The 26,679-nt window shown below is 47.9% G+C and overlaps 1 protein-coding gene and 1 pseudogene across 1 annotated transcript; one reads left to right on the top strand and one right to left on the bottom strand.

Annotated features, from left to right (window-relative positions):
- Nucleotides 1-1,064: 1,064 nt before the first annotated feature.
- On the bottom strand, nucleotides 1,065-1,679 carry LOC119454358 (uncharacterized). Its single transcript, XM_037716311.1, has one exon. The coding sequence runs from the start codon at nucleotides 1,677-1,679 to the stop codon at nucleotides 1,065-1,067; it is 615 nt and encodes a 204-aa protein (XP_037572239.1).
- A 4,523-nt stretch (nucleotides 1,680-6,202) lies between these two features.
- Nucleotides 6,203-26,396, top strand: LOC119454356 (uncharacterized; annotated as a pseudogene).
- Nucleotides 26,397-26,679: the final 283 nt, after the last annotated feature.

Below are 26,679 nucleotides of genomic sequence, written 5' to 3'. Positions count from 1 at the left end.
GCATGCGCGCAGAGACTAATTCCCTTGCCGCGTTTAGAAAACTATAAATGCATAGAAATTTAGCTACGTAAAATTAAAAGGCCACAATAAAGTATTTGGTCACAAACAGCAAACATTTTACAAACTCATTTACTACCCGTGGTTCCCTTGGAAGCTGAACGATCGCAGGGCCAATGTTCTCCCTGGCCAGTTTCGTAGGCAACTCAGTGGTCTTAATAGCTTCGCTGTAGAAGTGAAGTACCAAGTGATACTGCACCCTCCCTCATCCCCCTGTCCGGGGGCACAGGATATATGGAGAGAGTTTCCTTATTTTTTTTCCGAGTAGGGGTCGTCGAATAGAAATAGCACAATCTTCAATTTCAATTCAAAAAAAGAATGTTCAGGAAAAACCGCCTTCGAATATCAAATCGTATACAGAATATTTTCAATTTCTGAACAAACTGCAACATGAAAGTTCTGTGGGGTAAATCTGGCAATAAAAACCTTCTTTGCGTTATTTGATTCATGTAATGGCCGTAAGACCCGAATGTGAGGTCAACTGAAAAGCTTCTAAATAAGAAACAAAGGACATCATATACAAGAAACAAGGGAACCCTATACAATCGTATATGATGCGCCATGGTTTTAAGAAAACAAAGGAACAGCCCATCACCTGACGCACTTACTGCTAGTTGACGGCATAAATGGAAAACTACAGAAGTATTCCTATTTGAAAGGTCCAAGTGCAACACTGCAGGACCGCATGTCCTTTTTGATGAATATGATTCCAAACGTGGTAATATTGTCCAACTAATAAACTTATTTGCGTAAATCGAGACAGAAAACTTGTAGGCCGACTCCCCTTACAATTGTAGGTACCCGTAACTTTAATGCGTCCACACGAAAGACGTAACAACAACAACTGCTTGATTGCGGGAGCGCACACAGTTTATATCTTCCGTCGGGCGAGAGTGTTCTTATCACGCTGGCGCTCGGTTAGTAGCGTCGACGCTGCGCGCAGGCGCAGAAGCGGCGCCGCACCGTGCCGCCCCCCCCCCCCCCCCCCCCAACGCAGAGAGGTGCCCTCAGGTTTGAAGAGCATTGGGGACGCGCACCTGGCGCCCAAAGCGCGTGATGTAGGGCACGGGCTGAGGCGTTGGAGGCTGTTGTGGGTGATTTACGGGAGGCGCGCAGGAGTTGGTAGTTTCCTCGGAGAGGATGTATGACGGCTTCAGTCGGTCGTTGGAGACGCGAACGTCCCTCCCGCTGATTTGAAGGGTGAATGATTTGTCGTCACGGCGGATGACCTTATAGGGTCCGGAGTAAGGTGGTTGAAACGGCGCACGTACGGTGTCGTCGCGGAGAAAGGCATGCGAGCACGTTGCCAAGTCCTTGAACACGAACGGGGTCGGCTTGGTGTGACGTGTTGCTGGAGACGGGCGCAGTGAGGCAATTGTGCGGCGCAGCCGGGCGACAAAGTCTGTAGGGTCCGAGGTAGTGATGTCGGGAGCTGAAGCGGAGAGAAGTTCCCCGGGTAGGCGAAGCGGCTCCCCGTAAACGAGTTCTGCAGGCGTTGCCTGGATGTCTGGTTTGAAAGTGGCGCGCAGACCAAGAGCGACGGCTGGGAGAGCCTCGAGCCACGTTGAGTTAGGGTGGCACGTTATGGCTGCCTTGAGCTGTCGGTGAAACCGCTCAATCATCCCGTTGGCGCAGGGGTGGTAGCTGGTAGTCCGTGAGCGCTCGAACACGGTGGAAAGCCCGAGGATCCTGAAGAGTTGGGACTCGAATTGCCGTCCTTGATCGGTTGTGACGCGACGAGGAGTGCCGAAGCGGGAAATCCAGCCGGTGAAGAAGGCCGAGGCGACGTCTTCTGCGGTTATCCGTTCGAGCGGCAATACTTCGGGCTATCGAGTGTACCGATCGATGGCGGTGAGGCAGTAGCGGTAAGGCCCGACTGGTGGAAGGGGGCCAATGATGTCGATGTGGACGTGTTGAAACCGTTCCGACGGCAGGGGGACTGCCCCGAGCGGTGATGTGACGTGCCGGGTGATTTTGGCGCACTGACATGGAATGCACGTGCGTGCCCAGGTGCGGCAGTCCCCTTGCATTGAGGGCCAAACATAGCGGTCAGTCACAAGGCGTGTAGAAGCGCGGATGCCGGGGTGGCTGAGGTTGTGCAACTGGTTGAAAACGCTGCGGCGATGCGGCGAAGGGACATATGGTCTCACTCGTCCGGTGGATATGTCGCAGTAGAGAGTGTCCGTCGACCTAGGGATGGCGACTTGTTGAAGTTCACGAGAGGAGCCGTTTTCGAGGAGCTGCTGGAGTTCGGCGTCCGTTTTCTGAGCGTTGGCGAGGATGTCAGTCGTAACGGGTGGCAGCTCGACAGCAGAGACGCGTGAAAGTGCATCGGCGACCACGTTATCCTTTGCGCTGATGTGTTGGATGTCGGTGGTAAACTGGGCGATAAAGGGCAGTTGGTTCTGCTGGACCAGTGGAAGTTTTTCGCGTCGTTGGGAGAAGGCATAAGTGGTCAGTGTAGATGGTGAAGTGCTGTGCCTCGGGAATATGGCGAAAGTGTTGAACCGCTTCGTAGATGGCGAGGAGTTCTGTGTAGTAGGCTGGCCATGTTGTCTCCGCAGGAGCGGAAGCTTCGTCGGCGGTGCCTGTAGACGAGGGTGTTTTTGGGCTAGAGAGTTTCTTCGAAAAAAATGCCAACGGGCACCAGTTTTGGCCCACTCGCTCCATCAGAGAGGCTCCGACGGCGGTGCTAGAGGCATCTGTGCAAAGGCCCAAGGGAGCCTCTGGCTTGGGATGCGAAAGTAGGGTGGCGTTGCAGAGGGCAGTTTTGCAGTCTTCGAAAGCTTGGGTCAAAAGTGGTGTCCAAGTGACAGGGTGGTTGCCTCGTAGGCCAGCGAACGCGTCATGAAGAGGGGCCGGATATGCGGCCGCTTTAGGCACGAAGCGCCTGTAAATGTTGAGCATGCCCAGGAAACGGCTGGAGGTCTTTCGCTGTGACAGGCCGCGCGTAGTTCTTAAGGGCCGAGATGCGGTCAGGCAAGGGTGTAGTCCCTTCTGAAGAAATTTGATGGCCAAGAAACGTGACGACGGGGGCGCCAAGCGTGCTCTTCTGGACGTTTATGAGTAAGCCGTGGTCGTCGAGGCGTTGAAACAGTTGGCGAAGGTGTTGGCGGTGATCCTTTTTATTGGGGGAGAAGACCAGGATGTCGTCTAGGTAGACGAAACAGAAGTCTAGGCCGCGGACGACGTCGTCGATGAAGCGTTGGAAGGTTTGTACCGCATTGCGGAGGCCAAAGCTCATGATAGGGAATTCGAATAAGCCGAAGGGCGTGATGATCGCGGTCTTCGGGACGTCATCTGGGTTCACAGGAATTTGTGTGTAGGCCTTTACCAGGTCAACAGTTGAGAATACGGTGCTGCCGTGCAAGCGGTGGGCAAAATCTATGGCAGTGCGAACGCACAAGATCGAATGCTGTCAGAGAAACGTCCATGCCTGTGGCTTTCCCGGATAAATCGGAAGGACCTGAACAACGTGCGTGTCGTCACTTTGTTTCGGGCGAGTATATAACACGCCGAAACACTGCACATCATGCATGATCGTAAAAGGGCGGCAGCGAAATCCCCTGTACTGGTTGGCGACTGCCTGCTCGCACACGCATGGTCGCTTTTACCGCTCTGAAAAACGCCCGTGTACGTGTGTTGTAGTGCACGTTAAAGAACGCCAGGCGGTCAAAATTACCCCGGAACCCTCCGCCGCGTGTTTCATAATTAGATCGTGATTTTAGCACGGAAAACCCGAATTTTTTTTAACGGCCTGCAAACTGCTTCGCACCGTCATTTCTTGGTATGTGTGCTTCGCTTAGCGATATGCTAAGCAATATTTGAATGTCTGCATGCTTTCAATATAATGGGCTACTTTCTATTTAACGCAACAAAATTCACATGCACGGACAGGCACCGAACTGTAAACCAAAACTCGCAGAAAGAAGTGAACACACGTTTTGAAGCTTGGGGAAGAAGTGCATATAGGTGAACCTTTGTGGCAAGAAAGCTGTCCCTGAATGGAGCAGCACAAAAAATACTGAGATAATTTTCTCTGCCGCACGCCAAGGAACATATGCTTTCATTGACTCACCTCGCCGAGGACGATGGTAAGACCCGACGACAGGCGCTTCGCTGCAACCTACCTCACCCAACCGCTCGTGAATTGTGCGCCTTCAGCGATTTGTAAGCCTTTACTTCGTTCAGCGTCACGTAGCTCGTGGACGGGACAAGATAATTAATAATATCCACGTACGTCGTGGCCGGGAGCACCTCGGGGTTTGAACTGGTACCCACGCCAACGTGCAGCTAGTATGGGTCCACGCCGTCGCACATTCCGACCTTTTCTTCGTAGCGAGCCCGCGTCGGCCCTACAAGCTCGTCCATGTAGGAAGGGAAAAATTCAGGGCTCCTGATGACGAACAGGTTACCTGTCTGGGATGGTACGGGCGTTGAGGGCGCGATAATCTCCACAGGGGCGCCAGCCATTGGTCTTCTTCCGCACCAAATGAAGCGGTGAGGCGTAAGGCCCCTCCGAGCGGCGGGCGGTACCCTCGCGGAGCAACGCTTCAAACTCTGCTTGGGCGATTCGAAGGCGGTCCGCAGCTAGGCGACGGGTGCGGCAAGAGACCGGGGGGCCTGGAGTAGTGCGGATGTAGTAGTGGTGTACCTCTCGAGGACGCCCGCTAGGTCGTGTCAGGTCGGGAAATTGTGCGAGGATGGCGTGGTATGGCCATTGATCTTCAACGGCGAAAGCTTTAACGCTGGGCTGTTGGGTGGTCGTGCGTTGGCCCGGCGCGGATAGGCCTGTTGTGGCGTCAATAAGTCGGTCATGCCGGCAGTCGGGTAAAAGATGGTAGTACGCCAGGAAGTCGGACCCGGTGATTGGCTCTGCGACGTCGGCGATGACGAAATTCCATGGGAATTCACGGCGTAGGTTTTTGACGGTGATGTTGAGGCGGAGCGCGCCGTAGGTCTTAATGCTTTAATGGTTCGCCGCACTTAGCTCGAACGACGTGCAAGGGCGCTTGTCGTGCAGGAAAGCTCGGGGAAAGCAGCAGATGTCAGAACCGCAGTCGATGAGGAACCTTCGCTTACTGACTTGGTCGGTGACAAAAATGCGACGGCCTCTAAGTTGGCAGCTCGCGGCCGTCTCTACGGGCTGCTGTTGAAGTTTCCCTGACGTCCAACTGAGCAGGGTGGTTGGCATTTCCGGGCTCTGTCACCGAAGCGACGATGGTAGTAGCAGCGGCCGCCGTCGTTTTCTTGCGATTAATCGGTGTTTCGGCCTCTGCTTTGGGGGCGTTTTCCGGGACGCAACGCCGGGCGTTGATCCAGATGCCTTTGAATAGAATCCACCTGACCGGCGATTTCGTCGATGCGGCTAGCGAGCTCGGGGGTGGGCTGTGGGGCGCCGGCGGCGTGGACGAAAAGGGGTGGTGGCGGTGGAGAGGCTTCGACGACTCGGTCGGCGATTTCGGCGAGCTGGTCCAGCGTCAGATTCGGCTGGACCTGGAGGATGGCCTGAGCGTGAGAGGGTAAACGGTCAAGCCACATTATTCGGAGGAGGGAGTCGTCAACAGGCGTGCTGCCCGCGAGGGCACGCGTAAAGCGCAGGAGCTGCGATGGCTTGCGGTCACCGAGCGCTTCGTGCTGAAGGAGTTGACGTACTTTCTCGTCTTCTGAAGGTGAAAGCCGCCGAATTAGTTCCCTCTTCAGGTGCAGGTAGCAGTCGTCAGCTGGAGGACTTGCGAGTACGTCGCGGAGCTCAGCTGCGTATCGAGAGTCTAGGTGGGCGACGACGTAGTCGTAGCGTGTCCGGTCCTGAGTAATACGTGCCAGGGAAAACTGCGCCTCGACTTGAGCGAACCACACCTCGGGTGACTCTGCCCAAAAGGGTGGGAGCTTGACGGCGACGCGACAGACGTCCGTGTTGGCGGTGGCCGCTGGAGTGGTGGCGCCCGCTGGAGCAGAGCTTTGGGGGGCGTGGCCTGAGCGCGGCTGTGCAGAATTGTCAGATGAGTGCGGTTCATTTTGGGTGCGTTGCTGCAGTTCGTGGAGTTGCTGCTCTTGGTTCTTGATTACCTGTTGCTGGGCCTGAAGTTGCTCTTGAAGATGTTGTACTTGTTGGCGAAGAGCAGCGAGGGCTTCCTGGTCGGCCATGGCGGTGCGGTAAGTTCGTTTTCCTGGTCACCAGATGTGGATACACATAACTTTAATGCGTCCGCACGAAAGACGTAACAACAACAACTGCTTGATTGTGGGAGCGCACACAGTTTATATCTTCTGTCGGGTGAGAGTGTTCTTATCACGCTGGCGCTCGGTTTAGTAGCGTCGACGCTGCGCGCAGGCGCAGAAGCGGCGTCGCACCGTGCCGCCACGCAATAATTAGGCACGCTATTCTAATGCAACTCAACTGAATGTGTATTGAGGTCAACGAGAAAAGTCTGTAGAAAGACAACTAATTACCTGAACTATTTTTACACGGATAACACGAGATGTGCTTATTAAACGATTGGTAACTATTGTACGGGAGTGATTGATATGCATTCGCTCGGTATTGCTTCTTGGGGGCCGCAGTCATGGTTCTCCTGCAGCATAATTATTCGGAAGAGATATCACTTGCATCAACCTTTCTACCTGTGAACCACAACAACTGGTTGTTGTCCCTTAAGGTATTCGAATAGAACGAATATTCTAAAACTTCGAATAGTCAATTGCCCAATCAAGTACGAATCGAATAGCTTAGACTATTCGATGCGCATTCAAAATTTCCAATATTCGCACACCCCTACCTCTGTGCCTTCTCCGCTCATTTCGTGCATGAAAGCAAACTTCGTTGCTCCTCTTACTTTCCTTCTTTTTTTTTTTTGCCAAGGCATGCGCAAGCAAAGATATTCGGGCGTTAGTGTATGCTGGTGCTTGTGAAGATACGTGAATTCAGGCACCACAGCTGATTATCAGTGCTAGTCATTCGCGCGAAAGTGCGTCGGCTTAAAGAGAACGTATATTCGTACGCAGGGTTAAGCCGTAAAATGTACGGATGTGCTAATATCTGAAATTTCCTGTGCAAATTGCATAGCTTCTGCTTTTTCTTTCTTATTTGATTCCAAATTAGATATTCAAAACTCTCAAACAGTCATCTCTTTAGTATATGCAGCGATAACAACACTTATTTCAATCTCGAGAGACAGAGAGAGAGGGAGACACGATGAAAGATAAGTATCCTGCAAGCTAGGGACCAGCATTCGGCTCGTGCGCAGATCCGCGAGTCCCGGAGCCAGCACAAGGGACAGATTACTTCTGCTGAATAATTTCTTGTTAATCAGAATTCGAGGTGGGCGAATATCACCTTTTAATTCGATTAGCATTCTTTGGGAACATCACTCACTTTCAGGTGACTTTCTATGTAACCGCGTTCCCTCCCACTGTGATCACTGCGTATCTTCTAATGGATACATCATTGGGCTGCTGTGTTAATTTGGGTTACTGGGCGTGTGCCGCTGTTCAACGGCAAAAAATTACCATGAATTTATACGGCGCTGGACCGACTCTAACCCGCGTGATATACACCCAGAAAATGCTGTCTAGATACATATAAACGCGTGCACCACGTGCGGGCTTCGGGTCGGTCCCGCTACAAGGTGCGGCGGGTTCAGAGGGAAGCTCAAGAGAGGAACTCGGATGCAGACACGCCTCATACACAAGTGTTTTCTGCGGCAGAAATACGCTGTGTCACTACGTTGCTCCAATGCTAATCGTATTCATCGTTAGATTGCTTGCACTGTAACTCTTGTTCAGCGAAGCTGTTAGCCTTTAGTTTGCCGTCATTTTTTCGTGTCCGCATTCGTCAGCAATAATGTGGGTCGATCCCGGTGGCAGTGCAGGGCCAGTAGCAGTGGCACGTACCCCTGTAAAATAGAGGCTTCAAGCACTCAGAAAAGTGAAGCGAACAGTGCATACAATCTTTGCCATCATTTGTACAACATACAGAATAGCTTACGCTTCAATAAAGGACAAGCACAAAACAAGCATCCGAGCCACATCATTTACGATAAGGCACTCCTGATAGAAATGCGAAGCGCGTAGCGCTTCCCGCATACATTTCCTGGTAAAGAGTGCTGTTTCACAAGCTTCCTCGGCGACGGCAGTTTGCGACGTAGGGGAGCGACGTCCCTAGCATTTCGCATATAAGAGAACCAGCCTAGCCACTGATTTAAATGTTGCAGCACCGCTATGGGTGCCGGCGTTCTTTCGAAATTACCTTTACTCCCATTAGTACCATTAATCAAATTTACTATTACGACCATAACTCTAAAAGAATCAAGCATTGAATGCCCCCCTCAGCAGTTGTAGTGGGGATTTTCAACAGCTTCGCAGGACATTCACTTTCGCAGGGCCGAGATGGCGGGTCATTGTTTTCGCATACGAATGGTAAATGCCGATTGCCGAACAGTAAAACGCAGACGCATATGTTTACAGTCATAATATTTCTTTCAATATTGTTACATACCACACTCGTACTGACTATAGTGGAACAAAACTGCTGTCAAGGACAAAGAATCAGTGATAAACACGCGATCACTTATTGCTCTTAATGTCTCTGCGCGAATAGCCCAGCAATAACTTTGGAGCCTGGTCGTAACAAGCTGTATAAGAAAAAGCAGGCTTCAGTATGACTACATTTCCAAAAGCACTATGCGAATATTTCCCCCCACAAAGTTGAAAAGTTGCGGAAGAAGTAAAAGCTCGACTAGGCTGCGTCAGGTAGGAAGCTGCAATGCGGGGCACGTGAAACGTATTGTGCGTGCTACACAGGGTGTATGGGCACTACAGAAATGATGTAACCGAATACACAGCAATTTCCTACACATTAGAAACCTTGCATGCCTAACTTATGCTCCATCTAGTGGGTGTCATGCGGTCTAATTTTGCAATCGTGCTCGCTCAATATTCTTAGTGGGCCCACCGTGGTCAAATGTGATGGGAGCGAATCGGCATCCCTCTGTCTTGCTGCCCGAGTCGCTTAATTAACACCCTTTCTGGACCTTCATGTCGCACGGGAGGGCGCCATAAATGAGCAAGCGTGAGATTTTTGTAGTTATAAGTTATAAGTAAAGTTATGTAGTTATAAGGCCTACCCTTGTAGGCCTTATAACTACAGTATAAGGCCCCAACCCAACCACAGTATAAGGCCCCAATTATAACTACAGTATAAGGCCCCAACCCAACTACAGTATAAGGCCCCAACCCCTAACATGAATCGCATGCTTTCACACAGGCCATATATTAATATATTGTCTCGATTTATTATTTCGCTGGTCTCGCAATGTTTACAGTCAATGAAAGAAAGGTGTGGCGCTGTAGCGCCATAATTCTCTCCATCATTGAACACTACGCTGCACGTGAATCTGGGAACGTGCTGTTCCCTCATTTCTCAAATTCACATTGTTGTGGAGCAGCCCTACATAACCGAAAGCATTCGTTCGTCATTTCGAAGCGCCTCAGTTGTCCGGACGTCCAATTGCGAACGGTAGTAGAGTACAGTCAGGGGTGAGACAAATCATATAAGCGTAATTTTGAGATTCTGTTTGCATGTGAGAAAACATTCTATATTCGATTCTACATTGGGAGGTCCTATTTTCTCGAATGTCAAAATTGACGCTATTCTTAGATAGCACTATTCGGACATGTACTTCTATTAAAGAGGCGTGACCCTGGCGACTGTCGGTGCCGCCGCAGTCGAGCTCCTCAAGGACTCTTGCAGTGCGGAAATCCTTTGCTGCCGTTTCTACCCACGCTTCCAGCTACGCTCGAGTCCGACGTCGAGTTTCCGCAAACACGCTGTTCGTGCTCTCGCGTTACTCTGCAACGGAGCGATAGAATCCTCCCCTTTTTTGTTTGTGCCGTTTGTTTCTCTGCAGCGGATCTATATATTCGCTGTACCCGTGGCAAAATCAATGGCTCGGTCTTGCTGCTGCTTCTGGGGCCGATGCGTGGCTATCTTCTCCCGGTCGGTTCGTTGCCTTTTAGACCTTCTTGTTTGCTCCCTTTTCCCCGGTTTACTCCCTTGCACGCAACGAGAGCTTTCTGGTGGTTGAAGGTTTAGATGCTGTGGTCGGCGTTGACGCTTCGTCTCGTTTCCCCGTCACCTACTTTGTCCGTTGCGGAATGCGGTCATCGCCGAAGTCCGTTGCGTGTCTGTTGACGAGCAGCGCCGTTTTGTCACACCGGCTCACCACCGATTCCGTTTGCGCTTGGGATCTGTTCGGTTCTAAAGCGAATGTTCGGAGTATGTTGGAGCCTACGCAGAGTAAACAAGCTGTGAAGAAAGTGCAGGTGTGCAGCCGTTGTTATGCCGTAGCCGTCACGTTGTTGTCATTCCTCTATCGTCATTCCATCGACGTCATGTCACCGTCGTGCGCTGCCGCCGCCGTCGTCACACTGTCATGCCATCTACCAAAACATCAATCAATCAATCAGTCAAACAATATTTACGACAGCGCCCAGGAACAGCTATGGAGCCTTAACACTGGTGCACTTAGCAAGTGACATGCAAGACGCAATGCAGAGAGAAGACAGATGTGGTAGACAAAACAACGTGACTTAGAGAAAAAATAGCGTAAAATAAACAATCACACAATACGATTATCTTCACGGGTACAGAACGCAGGGAACGAACTCTAAAATATGTCAATACAGGCGAAATACTTATTCCAGGTAATGTGGTGTTGAGCCTTAGGACAGTGACTACTGCAACAAGGCCGCGCAGAAAACTCGGATGGCTGCCTGATACACTTTCGGCAGCACGAAAAAAAATGTAGATGATCAAGAAGCTCTGGGCAATGTATAATGTCATGGATCACCCTATACAATAATAGAAGGTCTCATCTAATGTGTCTTCATTTTAAAGGTGAATAATAATAATAATAATAATAATAATAATAATAATAATAATAATAATAATAATAATAATAATAATAATAATAATAATAATAATTTTTATTGCACAAAGAAATGCAGAGTACAAGAAACGGGCCTGTCAAAGCCACCAGTGGCTTGAGGGACTTGGCCCGGCAACATCAGCGAACGAGCGTGCAATATTTACTTTAGCATCGACATATAACAAGATAATGCAGGAGGACTACCATAGGAAGCTTAACACGAACAAGAAGCAAATCATTGAGTAAGAATCAACAATCGTCACCAAGAGGATAAAAAGTACATGTTGTAAAAATGATGAACAGCATATAATAAAAATGCTAAAGCACCCGTGTTACAGTGAACAAATCATGTTTTTCAGTGCATTTTTTGATGTTATGGAGAAAGCCTCATTCGGCAAATCGTTCGGAATTTTAGGCACGTAAACACAACGTCTAGCTTCACCATATCTCGTTGAGGAACGCGAAACTACAACGCGAACACTACTACGAACGCTTCGGGGGCTGTGTAACATACTTTAAACTCACTGAACCAATAATCTCGTAGCACCACAGTTTGAACAGAGTCCAGAAGCATGGCAGGCCAAGCGCTGAGAGGGAGTTAGGATTTGTCATTGACAGAGTGTTGTAGGCTATGTTATTTTGTATAGTTTTTAACAAAGAATCAACGCGATTTTGCCATTGGGTGGGGCAAAACGCAAGAACGGTAATCCCATATCGAAGAGTGCTGTAGACCAAGGCATGCGCAATAGTTTTTTTTTTTACTTGAAACTAGACGATAGAGTTAATGTGAAAGAATAACCACGCAGCGCTTCTAAGCTTATCGCAAATATGTGATAGTTGACTATGCCACGCCATATCGCTGTCGAAGAATACTCCCAGGTATTTTACCGAGTTTACGTAGTTGACTGGCACGCATCGACAGGGATGACAGTTGTTACTGTGCAGGAAAATTGGTGCGTCTATTACAGTTAGTTTTAAAGGGAACCTGAAGCAAACGAGTTGGGTTTTTGAGGCGTTAACCTTTAAACAGTTATCGGCGAACCAAGTCATTGTCTCGTCCACCTTATTCTGAAGATTCGAGATAGCCATGTCGTATGAAAAATGTTTTGAGAGCAACGCAGTGTCGTCAGCGTATTGAAACACCAAACATTTTGAAATAATATGAAATAAATCATTGATGAATATATTGAAAAGTAAAGGTGATAGCATGGAACCCTGAGGAACTCCGGCCTCAAGTGGAAGCTTACGACTTGCATTTATCATTTCGTCTACGACAACTACTTGCGACCATTCTGCGAGATAGTTTTTGAGGACATCGTAAAATGGACCCCTAAAACCGCTGGAATATAGTTTTTGTAATAGAATCCCGTGATGAACTGTATCGAAAGCTTTAGATATGTCCAAAAATAAAGCAACGCTAAACAGATTTTGATCGAAAGCCGAAAACAGTTCGTGAGAAAATTCCACTAGAAGGGATACCGTACCACGACAGGTACAAAACCAAACTGTCGAGTCGACAAAATTGAATATTTTTCTACAAAAGATGACATGGATTTCAAAAGAAGTTTTTCAATAATATGAGAAAGTATAGGTAGTATAGAAATAGGTCGATAGTTTTTTATGTCATCCCTTTGCCCACCTTTGAAAAGCGGTTTAACAATTGCGGTCTTAAGCTCTTGCGGGACAAGGGCGGTGTCAAGAAAATTGTTTAACATGAAGAACATGAAATTGGATAAGGCTGTAAAGTTCCTTTGTAGCAGATTGGCTGATAAACCGTCGACACCAGGAGCCTTATTGTGCTTAAAGCTGAAAATTATTTCATGAAGTTCACATTCTGAAGTTCTAGGTAGAAATGCGGAAGCTGAAATAGATTCCTTAAGCGTGGATTGGAAGCGTTCTCGGAAGCCAGTGCGAACAAATGGTTGAATTTATCTGCGACCTCGACCGATTTGCCTGGAAAGAAAGAAATTGGGCTGATGTTTGCGGCGTTCTTGCCACGAAGGTAATTTACCAGTTACCATATTTTTCTGGCATTCCTTCATGTCTGGTGAATTTTTTTGAAAAAGTACTGATGCTTCGTTTATCTTATCAAAGCAAATGATGCAGAAAATGAGCAGACATTTGGGAGAATCTGTGTAGCCCACCTATCGGGAACTGGCATGCATGCACGCATGCAATGAAATAACAGATGCAATAATATTGTTTGCACTCTTTATTAGTCTGTGATTTCTTCATGGCTGCCTGGTTCGAACCAAAAATATATCTTCCAAGGAATGAAGTAGTGATTGAAAAAAGGCGCTAGTTTAGCTTCATTGTTTGTTGCACTGTGACACACAAAGTTAGTGGAAGCTAAAACACCCAAATGAAGCGCAAACTGTCAGCCGAGTTTAATGAATAAGGATTTATAATCATAGCCGCTAGTTTCAGCTGGATGTTACATGCACTAAAAATGGCAGAGAAAAGATAATAAGAATGAATCAGAACCGACGAGGTGACCCACTCGAATTATATAGAGGCGATATTATGTTTGAAATTGAGTTTGGCGATGGGATAGAGACACAGATGGCTCACTTATGCAGGCTGCAGCAGCAGAGGCAACCATGCAAAATGCTTCTCGTATCTCTCTCATCACTTTGCGCGCTTGCTTCTGAGCAGGATTTTCGTACTTTAAAAAGACGGTGTGTAACCGCATCTCGTGCAGTGCGCAGCTAAGTTGACTGGCGCATTTACTGCTGAAAGTATATCTGTGCTCCCCGAGACTGTGATTCAAGCACCAGCACATTTATTCTACGTAAGCATGGATGCATGTGAGTGGTATCTTATAAAAACTGCCTCTTCGCACATGAAAAATTGGGTACATGTTCCGTGCGAAGCGGGGGTCATTTGTAAAGTACCGCTCACATGCAACTGCGCTTACGTTATGCACCGGTGCTGGAATCAGAAGCTCTGGGATCACAGATATGCTCTCAGCCTAGTAAATGCGCAGGCAACTTGGCTGTGCACTGCACGAGATGCGTTTGCACACCATCATTTCACAGCGCGGAAATCCTCCTCAGAAGCAAGCGCAAAGTGACGAGTGATATGGGAATCATTTTCCACAATTGTGGCTGGTGCTGAAGCCTGCGTGAGCGAGCCGTCTGTGGCTCTACCTCATCGTCACTCAATTTCCAGCGTAATATCGGCTCGATGTGATTCAAGTGGGTCACCTTTTCAGTTCTGAGTCATTATGATTATCTTATCTCCGCCTTTTTAGAAAATCTAACCCACAGCCAGCTGATTATAGTGGCTACGGGTATAAGCTCTTCCTTGTTCACCAAACTCAGTTGAGAGTTCGCGCTTCACTTGTGATGTGTTTTTGTTTCCACTACCTTTGTGTGTCACACGTACAACAGTACGTGCCCCAGCACAACGAACGATGAAGTAGTGAGTCAGAATATCTGCTCGCCACTTGATTCCTTGGAAGAGGAGCCGCTCTTGGGCTCCATTTTCTGCGGCATGGAGCCTATGCCCTCTTCAATTTGAGGTCTGCGCACATGAACTTGCTGCATGTATATTCTGTAAAAGATGGAAAATGAATTTTATAGACATAATTTAGGGACATATCTTGGGAAATACAACACTGAAACAATATCAGGAACAATGTCTTGCCATATATTGGCAAAATACAACGATTACGCAACTTGAACAATTTCCCTAATTTTGGCAAATCAACAGAGACGACCCGGAATAGATATGAATTGAAATCCAGAGTGCCGTATTACGGAATGTTGAATTCCAGGCTTCCAACACTTTTAAACCACCTTTTGTGGCTTTTTGTTCTGAGGTCCCTTTCTCTGTAGAAACTTGAGAATCAATACCCACCGCACCAACAAAAAAATGTAATACACAATTTTGACTACTTAGGGAAATGTGATTAAGAACACAGAATCTGTGCAGGCACGGATGTTAAAAGTCAACAAAATATTGTAACAATAAAGGTCACCAAAGTCCTCCTGCTTTTGTCGGGCAACTAAAGAGAGTGGCTGGTATGAATTATACCAACAAAACCTACAGCTCGTGTAAGTGGCAGTGACCGTTTTGTACAAACCTTGTCGCAACATGCAGATCAGACGCTTTGCCGTGTTGTCAGGTTGCAGAAATGCCGGAGGTTCGTATGAAGTGTAGAGATGCCCCTGGCTCACCAAAATCGTGACTTTCCTAAACAATAAAAAATTCCAGTTTACTGCAATCTCTGTTTAAACTGCAAATTTGCGATTTACCAAGATTATGTTATATTGTGAAACGTCTCGTACAACCAACTCCAGGAAGCTGCATCTGGCTGTACAAATCCGATTATTAGATCACAGGCGCTTATTAAACATGTAAATTGCACTGCAGCAAACATCAATCTACTATCAAAAGCTTCACTCCAACGCAGATCTGTATTAAGTGAAATGTGAATTGTACTGTGAAGAAAATTCTTTAGCCCATGAAAAGCGTTCCAAAACCTAATTTCTTTATGCAGCGCAACAAAGCACTATTCCAAAAGACGATGCGCTGAAACAGACCCTCTCCTTTTCAGGAGAGAGAAAAGAAAAAGCTATTTCGTTTCAAAAGAAACATTGCTGTTGAAATCTCGGAGTCTTAGTAAAATCAGAAACCTTTATAAATACACGAGAACACACAGGACATCCAACACAAGAAATACTGGCTGTCTGACGACAATCTATCAAAAGAACAATTTGGATATAAGCTAAAATTTGGCAATGCGTCAGGCTCAGCAATCAGGTGCCATCTCACGCAGTCGTTATGCGTGAAGACGACACACCGACGTACTTCTAGAAATACGCATACGATATTTCTCGCTGAGAAATTACGGACACACACGGTAACTTTTCCTGCTTGAATTTTGTGTCCATTCATATCAAACAATCTCCAGCGCTAGCACACTTCATAGAAGAAAGCAAATAAACGATAAAGCTTCAGCGAACATCAACACGTTGCAGGGCAATTTTTATGAAACTGTATGCTATATCTGCACTGCCACAAAACAACGAACATTCGGAAAGCACATCTATCATTTTTGTCGCTTTACTAGTCATCTTGCAATCTGTATAACAATGTACACTTCACGGACTACAAGAATTCGCGCACGCGCCGGACTTACCTTTCAGGAGTACTCGGCAACCGCTCCATCGTGTTACAGGTTCCGCGGTATCGTACAGGTACCGCGGCAAGAACCGCCGGTGCACGGCCCATCCAGCGTAAACGCTGTAGAATTTTAGATGAACCACAGCACGTGATAGCCCGACTTTCAACTAATTCTTCCGTGCGCTGTGATTCGATGCGAGCGCAGCGAGAGTACCTGAGGCTTTTTACGAGCCGGGAACAAAGAAAGTCCGAACGGGCCTAACTACGACAATCATCGGCGTAGCACATGAAAGATACTGCATGCTACATTACGCGGTCCCAGGGGTTTTGGATCATTAATGGGCAGAAAAAGCACCACACTTTCTGTCGGCACAGCGTACACATGAATATACATAGTTTGCACGTGACGTCATATCCGCCGCCTGCCCCGACCGTCCGCCATCGCTAGGCACCTCGCTACTAGCCGCTGGCCCGCTGCGTTTGTGTTCGGTGTTCGTTTCTACGTGTTAGCGCCGCGTGTTTGCTATCGTGAAAGCTTTGCGATGGCAAAAGTCAGGAGCCCTGAATTTTGCCCTTTCTACGTGGACGAGCTTGTATAGGGCCGACGCGGGCTCGCTACAAAGAAAAGGTCGGAATGTGCGACGGCGTGGACCCATACTAGCTGCACGTTGGCGTGGATACCACACCCGGCCACGACGTACGTGGATATTATTAATTATCTTGTCCCGTCCACGAGCTACGTCACGCTGAACGAAATAACGGCTTACAAATCGCTGAAGGCGCACAATTACTTCACGAGCGGTTGGGTGAGGAAGGTTGCAGAGAAGCGCCTGTCGTCGGGTCTTACCATCGTCCTCGGCGAGGTGAGTCAATGAAAGCATATGTTCCTTGGCGCGCGGCAGAGAAAACTGTCTCAGTATTTTTTGTGCTGCTTCGTTCAGGGAAAGCTTTCTTGCCACAATGGTTCACCTATATGCACTTTTCCCCCAAGCTTCAAAACGTGTGTTCGTTTCTTTCTGCGAGTTTTGGTTTAGAGTTAGGTGCATGTCCGTGCATGTGAATTTTGCTGCGTTAAATAGAAGTAGCCCACTATATTGAAAGCATGCAGACATTCAAATATTGCTTAGCATATCGCTAAGCGAAGCACACATACCAAGAAATGACTATGTGAAGCAGTTTGTAGGCCGTTAAAAAAAAGGGGGTTTTCCGTGCTAAAATCACGATCTAATTGTGAAACACGCGGCAGTGGAGGGTTCCGGGATAATTTTGACCGCCCAGAGTTCTTTAACGTGCACTACAACACAAGTACACGGGCGTTTTTCAGAGCGGTAAAGGCGACTAGGCGTGTGGGAGCGGGCGGTCACCAACCAGTACGGGGCTTTCGCTGCCGCCCTTTTACGATCATGCGTGATGTGCAGTGTTTTGGCGTGTTATATACTCGCCCGAAACAAAGTGACGACACGCACGTTGTTCAGGCCCTTCCGATTTATCCGGGAAAGCCACAGGCACCGACGTTTCTCCGACCGCATTCTTGTGCGTTCGCACTGCCATGTTATTACGTTTGGTGTGGACCTACGCCCGGTTCTGCGTAGCTCGGCTTCGCGGCAGTGGTACGTCTTGTGCGGCAACCGAAAATCGCGCAGATTGGCATGATCACGACGCGAGAAGGAACTTCGGATTAACAACGCGTCAGCGCGCGTAGCCTGCCCCAGCACGCTTCCGCAGGCCCGCGGGTGCCTAAAGATGGCGGACAGGCTCGCGGACCGGTGCGGAAGTGACGCACGTGCAAACTATGTATACTACACATCGGCCAGCGTTGATGCGGTGCGCACGCACATGTAGCGACATGCCGACAGCTGAAGACGGGAAAATAGTAGCACCTGTAATTTTGTCGGCACTCCCGAGCTCCCAGTGCCGCCATCTGTTGGCCGGCGCCAAAAGCGACCACGTTTTCGGTGATCGCATGACGTTGTGTGGCACCCTTTACATATGTATGCTTACATTCAGGCTGTGAATCGACGCATAGTACAACTGCTGTATTTAATGCAGGTTATGAAGCCATTACCTCATTTTAATGAATATTAATTAATTATCTTAGGTTACTGCCATTGCCAGACTGCGCTTGTAGCAATCAGTGGCAAAGTTTTCATAATGTAAAAATGGCAAAAGCGTTTTTTGAATGATAAAACCTGTCGTGGTTCAGAATATATATACTGGTATACAGGAAGGTCGAGTCCACAGGGAGGTGACTGGGGTGACTAGTTGGTGACTCGCGGGTGACTGAAAAGTCAAACCCGTTTTTGTAAGGGCCGGGAAGGGAGGAGTGTGCGGGTGCCCATATAATGTAAAAATCTCGAACTTCACGAAAGTTGGCTAAATTTCTTAGCGCTTCCAGCGAGATTCTTCCTTTGGCATAGTTCTTGACGGTGGGTTTGGGGTCGCTGACTATGAAGTTGGCCTACGTGGAGGCCATTGCCAGTGCTAAGGCAGCCTCCTCCACCACCTCAGCCTTACCTGTTTTTAAAGTGCCACTAACTCTGCAGTCACCCTCTAGACTGGTAGCAACTATCGACATACTCTACTTGTGTACTCCGCCAAGTCCACATAGACCACGTCTCTGGCACTACTGAATCTTTTGTAGAGAGCCCTCGCTCTTACCATTCTTCTATGTTCCTGAAACTCCGCGTGCATTTTTCTGGGGATTGAGGGTATTGAGAGATGTTCTCTTATTTTTCTTGCAATGTCTCTCCACACCCGCCGGGGTGGCTCAGTCAGCTTAGACGTTGCGCTGCTGAGCCCGAGATCGCGGGATCGAATCCCGGCCGCGGCGGCCGCATTTCGTTGGAGGCGAAATGCAAAAACGCCCGTGTGCTTGCGTTGTAGTGCACGTTAAAGAACCCCAGGTGGTCAAACTTAATCCGGAGCCCTCCACTACGGCGTGCCTCATAATCAGAACTGGTTTTGGCACGTAAAACCCCAGAAAGAAGAATGTCTCTCCGCCGTCCGTGCTGTGCTTCGTAGATTATTCTGATGTCGTCTGCCGTCCAACTCTGCGCTACTCTTTCATACTGCGCCATTCTCGGCGCCTCAATAGGTTCGTCTAGTGTATTGTGCACGCCGAGCGCTAGGGACCTCTCGTTTGACATATTTGCTGGAAGTCCCAAGGCTTGCTTATACGCCCTTCTAATGGTGCATTCTTTTTTGGCTTTCTCCGCAGCATCGAACTTAAGGTGAGGGACTAAATATAGGATCCAACTGATTATGATTAAATCAGGGAGTCCGTAAATATATTTCTTGGTTTGACAAAACTTGGCTTGGCTATATAACTTGGCTGGGCCAGCATATCACCAAAGCAGTTGAACGGGAAACCGCGACCGTAGCGCTTATTGCGGAAATATTTCGGCAGTTCAGGAAGCATGAGCCACATGAATATCCCCTTGATAAGCAATACATTATTTCGGCATGGCTAGGACCACACTTGTCGTCTTCTTCCAACCGAAGCCAACATAGAATCGTTATTGTGCTCAATACTCACTGTTCTCAACATGGAAAACACAGGGAATGCGGGAGATGGAAATTCAAGACGATGAACAACACGAAAACAAGGGGCTCTCACCTCGTTCTCGTGTTGTTCTCAACATGGGAATTCATAAACACAATCGCGACTTGACATTGAAACATTCTGATAAAAAGCCGGCAGATCCCACGCCCTGGGGGAATCTATGTTACGCGAAGCAGTGCGCGGGGAGCCTACCAAGTTAACGAAACGACCATGGAGCACCAAGACGTAGGTGGCTTTTTCATGACACGCATGTCATGACATTCATATCATGAGTCCTTAGGAGTCCATTCAGCTACGCCTAAGAGACCTTAAGGAGAAAGCCTTAGTCATGCTCATGACTTTGACTTCGACCATCAACCTTTATCCTTTTCTTTCACTTAGTACCACATCCGAACCCATTGCTTTAGTTTTGAGTGTTAATCATTATTCGCTAGCTCATTGTCATTTTTGGTGAGTCATGTACATGAGTATGACGTCTACCAGCATCCTTTAGTGTTTCCTTCACTTATTACTCACGTCCGAACCCATTGCAGTTTTTTGTGTTAATCTTCTTTCGCTGTGCCATTATCATTTAGGCGGCTGTTTCATGACCTACATGACACGAATGTCATGAAATTCATGTTATGATCTATCATTTATGTTCCTCATACAGTCTCACCATACTATGCCAATTTCGGTACCTACCAATTAACGAAACGACCATGAGAGCACCAAAATCTAGGTGGCTTTTTATGACCTATATGAGAGGCATGTCATAACATTGGGAGTGGTTTTTGAGTGTTAATCTTTTTTTATAGTCATTGTAATTTCTGCTCAGTCATGCTTATGACTATGACTTCTACCACCATCCTTTAGTAGTTTTGTTCACTTAGTATACACGTCAGAACCCATTTCAGTGGTTTCTGAGTGTTAATATTTTTTGTTGAGTCATTGTCATTTTTGCTGAGTCATGCTCTTGACTATGACTTCTAGTATCATCCTTTAGTGTTGCCTTCACTTAGTACCCACGTTGGAACCCATTTCAGTTGTTTTTAAGTGTTAATGTTTCTTCGCTGGGTCTTTGCCATATTAGGCAGTTGTTTTATGACGTACATGACATCATGTCATTACATTCATGACCTATCATTTATGTTTTTAATACACTGTTGTCATAATATATCAATTTTGGTACCTACCAAGTTAAAGAAACCTCCATGAGGAGCCCCAAGACGTAGGCAGCTGTTTCAACACCTGCATGACACACAGGTTATGATAATAATGCCATAGCTTATCATTTATGTTCGTCATACACTCTTTTCATAGTATACCAATTTTGGTAAATATCAAGTTAACGATACGACCATGAGAGCACCAAGACGTAGGCGGCTATACAGACAGATAGATCATCATCATCATCATCAACCTATATTTTATGTCCACTGTAGGATTGGTGGCGTGGAGCAGAGGTAGAATACCCGGCTTCAAATCTGAAGGTCGTAAGTTCGAATCCTACCCCAGTCCATCACATTTCGAGGCATGGAGTGGTGCCTGACACTGGCAAGAAAAAGATATTGCCGAGAGCTAGTGGGGCTATACTAGTTCCGGTGCAACCAAACTAGGAAGGCCCACTAAACTTCATCAAAGTCACTCCCTCACCAGAATAGGAATTGGCCTCCGTGGTGCAGTATTCGGCCACTACCTCCCTCATGACTCCAACGATTGAATCAATAGATAGATACTGTCAAAGTGGCAAATGTTCGCCAAGAAATTCCTTGCATTTAAAAATGTTCCATGACGTTTTCCTCGTTACCACTGCAATATTGGACACTCTGACCGGTAAGCTTTCCTGTTGCGAAAAAATGGTACCTTAAATATTGGTAGGCAGTCCCTTTCATAAAGTGCTTGCTTTCACCCCCCCACCCCCCTTGTCATCTGTGCGAAATTTTTACGAATCGCAATGTTCACCAGTTGACAGGTATGCTGATGGCATATGACCTAATGTCACACAAATGCGGTAAATTAAAGCGCCTGCTGTGCATCACCCAAGGACGCAAGCTGGCCTCGCGGCAGCTTCGCCAGAGGGAGTGAGCGCATGCGCCACAGACAGCCGACGCGATCAACGGAGCTACGACAAGACACGCGATGGCTACGGTAACGAGAGAGAGCGCCGAAACACCCTCTCACCAAGCGAGCAGAGTGAGAGAGGGAGGACGACAGTCCGGCTTGTGCCTACGGTTGAGTCACCACCCTTCTTGACGACGCTCCGACGGCCGCGGTTGAAAACGTGAGAAATTTCTAGAAGATTCCTAGGCTTTGTTCATGCTACGGAATCATGACTCGGTCGGAAGGTTCGAGAAGCGCCGGCGAAGGCAATAAAACTTCGTGCGGGAATCATTAGGAAGATCAGACCACGCCAGTGAAGAGATGCGACTTGAAGACTGATCGTCTGCAGAAGGGGATTCCCGGGCAAGCTAACCGATGAGTTCACCGAACGTCTGCAATTCTGGAACAAGTTCCTTCTTCGAGATTAGCCTCGAGCTACGCCGAGATTGGTTGGCTTAACACCAGCACGGGTGAATACGAGTGGACACTTTGTGTTCCTTGTCATTCTGTACTGTACGTGTTGGATTCCTAGTGCTTCCGTTAATTGCATTGTGTTGTGCCTAGACGAAGTGTGTATGTGTGTAACTGCCTTATTTGAAGAATATATCTTGTCGTGTTTTGACAACTCTGGGCTCTGACTCAGTCTTTGGACGACAATCGCGGCGTTCGCTGGCGCACCAGAGGGCCCTTTCGTGGGATTACTTTAGAAAGATGATAAGTCGGCTTTGTAATTTGGCCCGGAATCGGCGCTTCGTTCACGGGGTGTCTGACACCTAAACTACTCAAGATAGCAAAATCTACAATTTGTTCCCTTTCAGCCGCCTTTCTTCAATGAACTAGTAACACGGGATATGTTCATAACAAGGGGAAAGTACCTCGCGTAGTTCCTATAGTTAAATCTAATGAAGTTAGGTCTATGGCCTCGAATTACAGACCAGTTTTGTTAACCAACACGTGTTGCTTCCATTTGCTACCATGAAGTTTCGAACTGAACAGAACTTCTTCTTTTGTCAAACAGCAGGGGTTTTGATCCAGTCGTTCCTCTGAAACGTCATTTTTCGAATGAATTACTGTCTTTCATCACGCTATTCATTCTTTACAGAAAGTTGATGCGATATTTGTGAATTTTGCGACAGCTTTAGACATGGTTTCTCACTTGCGCCGAATTTACATACTGACAGGTCTCAGAGTTAATACGAGATAATTATGGATGGATGGATGGATGAAGAACTTTATTAGTGTCCTTAGGGCACGTGCTAGCGCGCAGCGGGCCGCTCCCACGTCGGGACAGAAAGGCCGAGCCTCTCCACCGCGTCGCGGGCCCGTTGGACAGCCCATAACTGTTCTTCGAGGTTTGGGGCTGCGTAAAACCGCATCCCAACGTGAAGAACTGTTGCTTTCATCGCCGCGTAACGCGGGACACCGCCAGAGCATGTGAGGTAAGCTCGCTAAGTCATTGCATAGTGCACATGCATTTGTTGTCTGAATTTCGGGGAGACGTATGTTCACAGACGAAAACTGATTGGCATCAGTTAGTTGTGAAATTGCTAATCGACATACTAATCTCGTAGTACCCCCTATTTCTTCACAAAATGTACTACGAGATTATTATGTCCATTAGCAATTTCACAACTAACTGATGCAAATCAGTTTTCGTCTATGAACATACGTCTCCATTAGACCACGGTAAATCTTGAGTACCTCAGGTACTCAAGATTTGCTTATATCACTTAGGTACTCAGATTTGCTTATATTACTTATATCACTCATGGTCTGTGTTCCACAGTGAAATTATTTGGTGTTGGCTGCGTGATTTATAGACAAATTACTATCCCTGTGGATACCTGCCACTTACCGTCTGATTTAGGCAAGCTTACTAAATGGTGTGAGTGGGAAATGACAAATAACGTGAATCATGCAAATAAAGTATCTAGGTGTCCATTTGTCATCGGATCTCTCATTGAATACTCATATAATTGTAAACATTCTCTTGCTAACTAAACGGACAAGCACGGTGTCACGCGCGCACCGGTAAACATGAACACATCTCTCTCGATGACCGCGGAAACTTCCTGTGAAGACGCTGGAGTGGGAAAACGGGCCAGCAGCAGCGGACAAATTGACCTTCTCTCTGTCTCTCGTCTCGCTTCAACGCGAACTGAACGTCGAAAGCACAGCGCATACGAAGCTACCGGCACTCGGCGGATGCCCTTTGTCTCCATCGCAGATCGCTTTAAAGTTGATGCCCGCGCGGGCGCGCACTTCGCCCACATCGAGATCGCTTTCAATACATGGCGGCCGCGCGGCCGCGCTGCGAGAAGCAGCCGACGCAGCAGAGTGCACCCCCTCTCTCTCCCTCTCCGTCTCCTCGCCCCCGTGCCTCGCACGCGAAAGAAGACCGTGCGCTTAGCGCCTGCCTTCCTCCATCGCGTGCGCTACATTGAGCCGCATTGCCGGCTCTCCCTCCTGCACTTTCAGTCGCACACACAGCGTACGGCGCGCGGCGACGATTTTATCGCGGTTGGAATTTATACGGAACCTCACGGCGACGGCGACGCATGGCAGAAATGCGCTTGGAGTGTCACTATAATTGATATCGCAATAATAATATGCTTTAGCAGGAAGCGCGTTTACCTACCTTTTCACACAGGTTCCCTATGCTCACTGCACACATTTCTTTCGTATTGTTTGCAAGTCCTCAAAGAATATTGAAATATACTTTATAAGTGAATCGAATGAAATTTTTTGAGGTTTAATGGCCCCGAATACGCATCCCACCGGTCCTTTTACTGCGATAGCAATTATTTTGACACTCCAAAGCGGATTTCTGCAGTCGGCGTCGTCGTCGCTGTCATCGTGAGGTTCCGTATCACATCCAACGGCAATGAAATCTTCACACGTGCGCCTCATGCTGTATGCGCGAGTGAGAGCGTGCGAGGGACGCGCGCTTTCACGGGGAGCGAACGCACGACGAGGAGCAAGCGCGCGTTCTGCGCCGTGCTCCCTGAAGGGCTGCAGAATTAGGCGTCTCTTTCCTCCATTACAATCACCATATATACAGAGCAAATGCACCTTCTTCCGCGGCGCGGAAGGCCTGGGGTATGGGAGGGAGGGAGGGGAGGCGACGTTTAGTAGCGGCACTAAATGCGTATTTATATATAAAAATGTCGCAGTTTCACTCGAACGGCGAAGCATCAATCGCGATAGCAAATTAGTAGAGAGCTATACGGAGTAAGGATAGTAGTTTTATCAGCTGTATGAACTTGGACATGCAGCAGCACCAGCAAGGCGCATAACTGTTGTCGACGCCGTCGGCGTTTTGCCCGCGTGCGCACCGAACATGTGCGGCGTTGGTCACTGTTGCCGGTGCCTATGGGGGCTTCTCGGAGGTTTTCGACGAGATCAGCAAAACGGGACACTCGTCGAGCAGCGTCGGAAGTCTTTACCACTTTTTTGCCTCGCAATGTTTATATATAAATACGCATTTGTTGCCGCAGCTAAACGTCGCCTCCCCTCCCTCTCTCCCGTCCCCCCACGGCCTTTCGCGCAACGGAAGGGGTCGCGTTTGCTCTCCGCCGTGCGTTCGCTCCTCGTGAAAGCGCGTGTGCCTCGCGCACATACAGCATACGGCGCGCGGCGACGATTTCATCGCCGTTTGACGTCATACGGAACCTCACGGTGACGACGACGCCAACGGCACGAATGCGCTTTGAGTGTCCATATAATTGCTATTGCAATAAAACGTTGCGAGGTGAGAAGGTAGTAAAGACTTCCGACGCTGCTCGACGAGTGTCCCGTTCTGATCTCGTCGAAACCCTCCGAGCCGCCACCAGAGGCACCGACAACAGTCACCAACGCCGCGCGCGTTCGGTGCGAACGCAGCCAAAACGCCGACGGCTTCGACAACAGTTCTACGCGTTGCTGGGGAGTGCGGGCCCCCATGTCCAAGTTTATACAGCTGATAAAACTACTATCCTTGCTCCGTATCGCTCTCTAATAATTTGCTATGGCAATTGATGCTTCGCCTTTCGGGTGAAACTGCGACATTTTTTGTGGAAGCAGAGCCGAGACAGTACGATGAACTGCAACAACGAACAGAGCGAAATGAAAATGAGATCAAGGAACTAAAACGCAGAACCGAAAGGCTTGAAGGAAACGAGAGTGACATCAATCAGCTGCAAGCTGAAATTGACCAACTTGAATGGAGGAGCCGTCGCTTAAACCTGGAATTTCATGGGATTCAGTACTCTGAAAAAGAAAACCTGCTCGAAAAGCTAAACAAAGTAGCCATGAAGCTCGAACTTCCACAGCTCTCAGAAAATGACGTTGTTTAAGTTCACCGGCTGCCGTCAAAAAAAGAAAAGATACCGGGTATAATCTGTCGCTTCGCGAAACAAGCCTATAGAGACCGCTGGTGGAAAAGCAGAAAGAAGTTGCGTGAATCGAAAGACGATGTATTCCTACTTGAAAATGTGACAAAAAGGACCCGTGATTTACTCTTTGAGACAAAGATATGGGCGAAGCGCGCGAACTACAACTATGTGTGGCATAGCAACCGCCGTGTTCTTGTCCGAAAAGCAGACGGTGAACGCGCAGTGGCTGTTTCTACCGCGAGAGATCTTGATAAGCTCGTTTAAAAAAAACAGTTCTTGATAACGATGACTTGTGCAAGTGGGTAGACTTACATATTGCCACAAGTATTCAGTCAGCATTTAGGTAAAAAATTTCTGCAATCCTTTAAATGCTTTCATCTGAACATCCGCTCAGTCTCAAATAAAAAAAAACGACCTCTACTTGTTTTTTGAACAGCTAGGGCAATCATTTGATACGATACTGTTAACAGAAACATGGTCAATGAACGATACAGATATTTTCCGTATCCCAAATTATAGTACCTTCTACTTAAATCGGTCATCCTCT

Source organism: Dermacentor silvarum, chromosome 5 (assembly GCF_013339745.2).
Source record: "Dermacentor silvarum isolate Dsil-2018 chromosome 5, BIME_Dsil_1.4, whole genome shotgun sequence".
In the NCBI taxonomy this organism is placed as follows: Eukaryota; Metazoa; Arthropoda; class Arachnida; order Ixodida; family Ixodidae; genus Dermacentor; species Dermacentor silvarum.
Note: the sequence above shows the minus strand (reverse complement) of the source record. Positions and strands in the feature narration are given on the sequence as shown.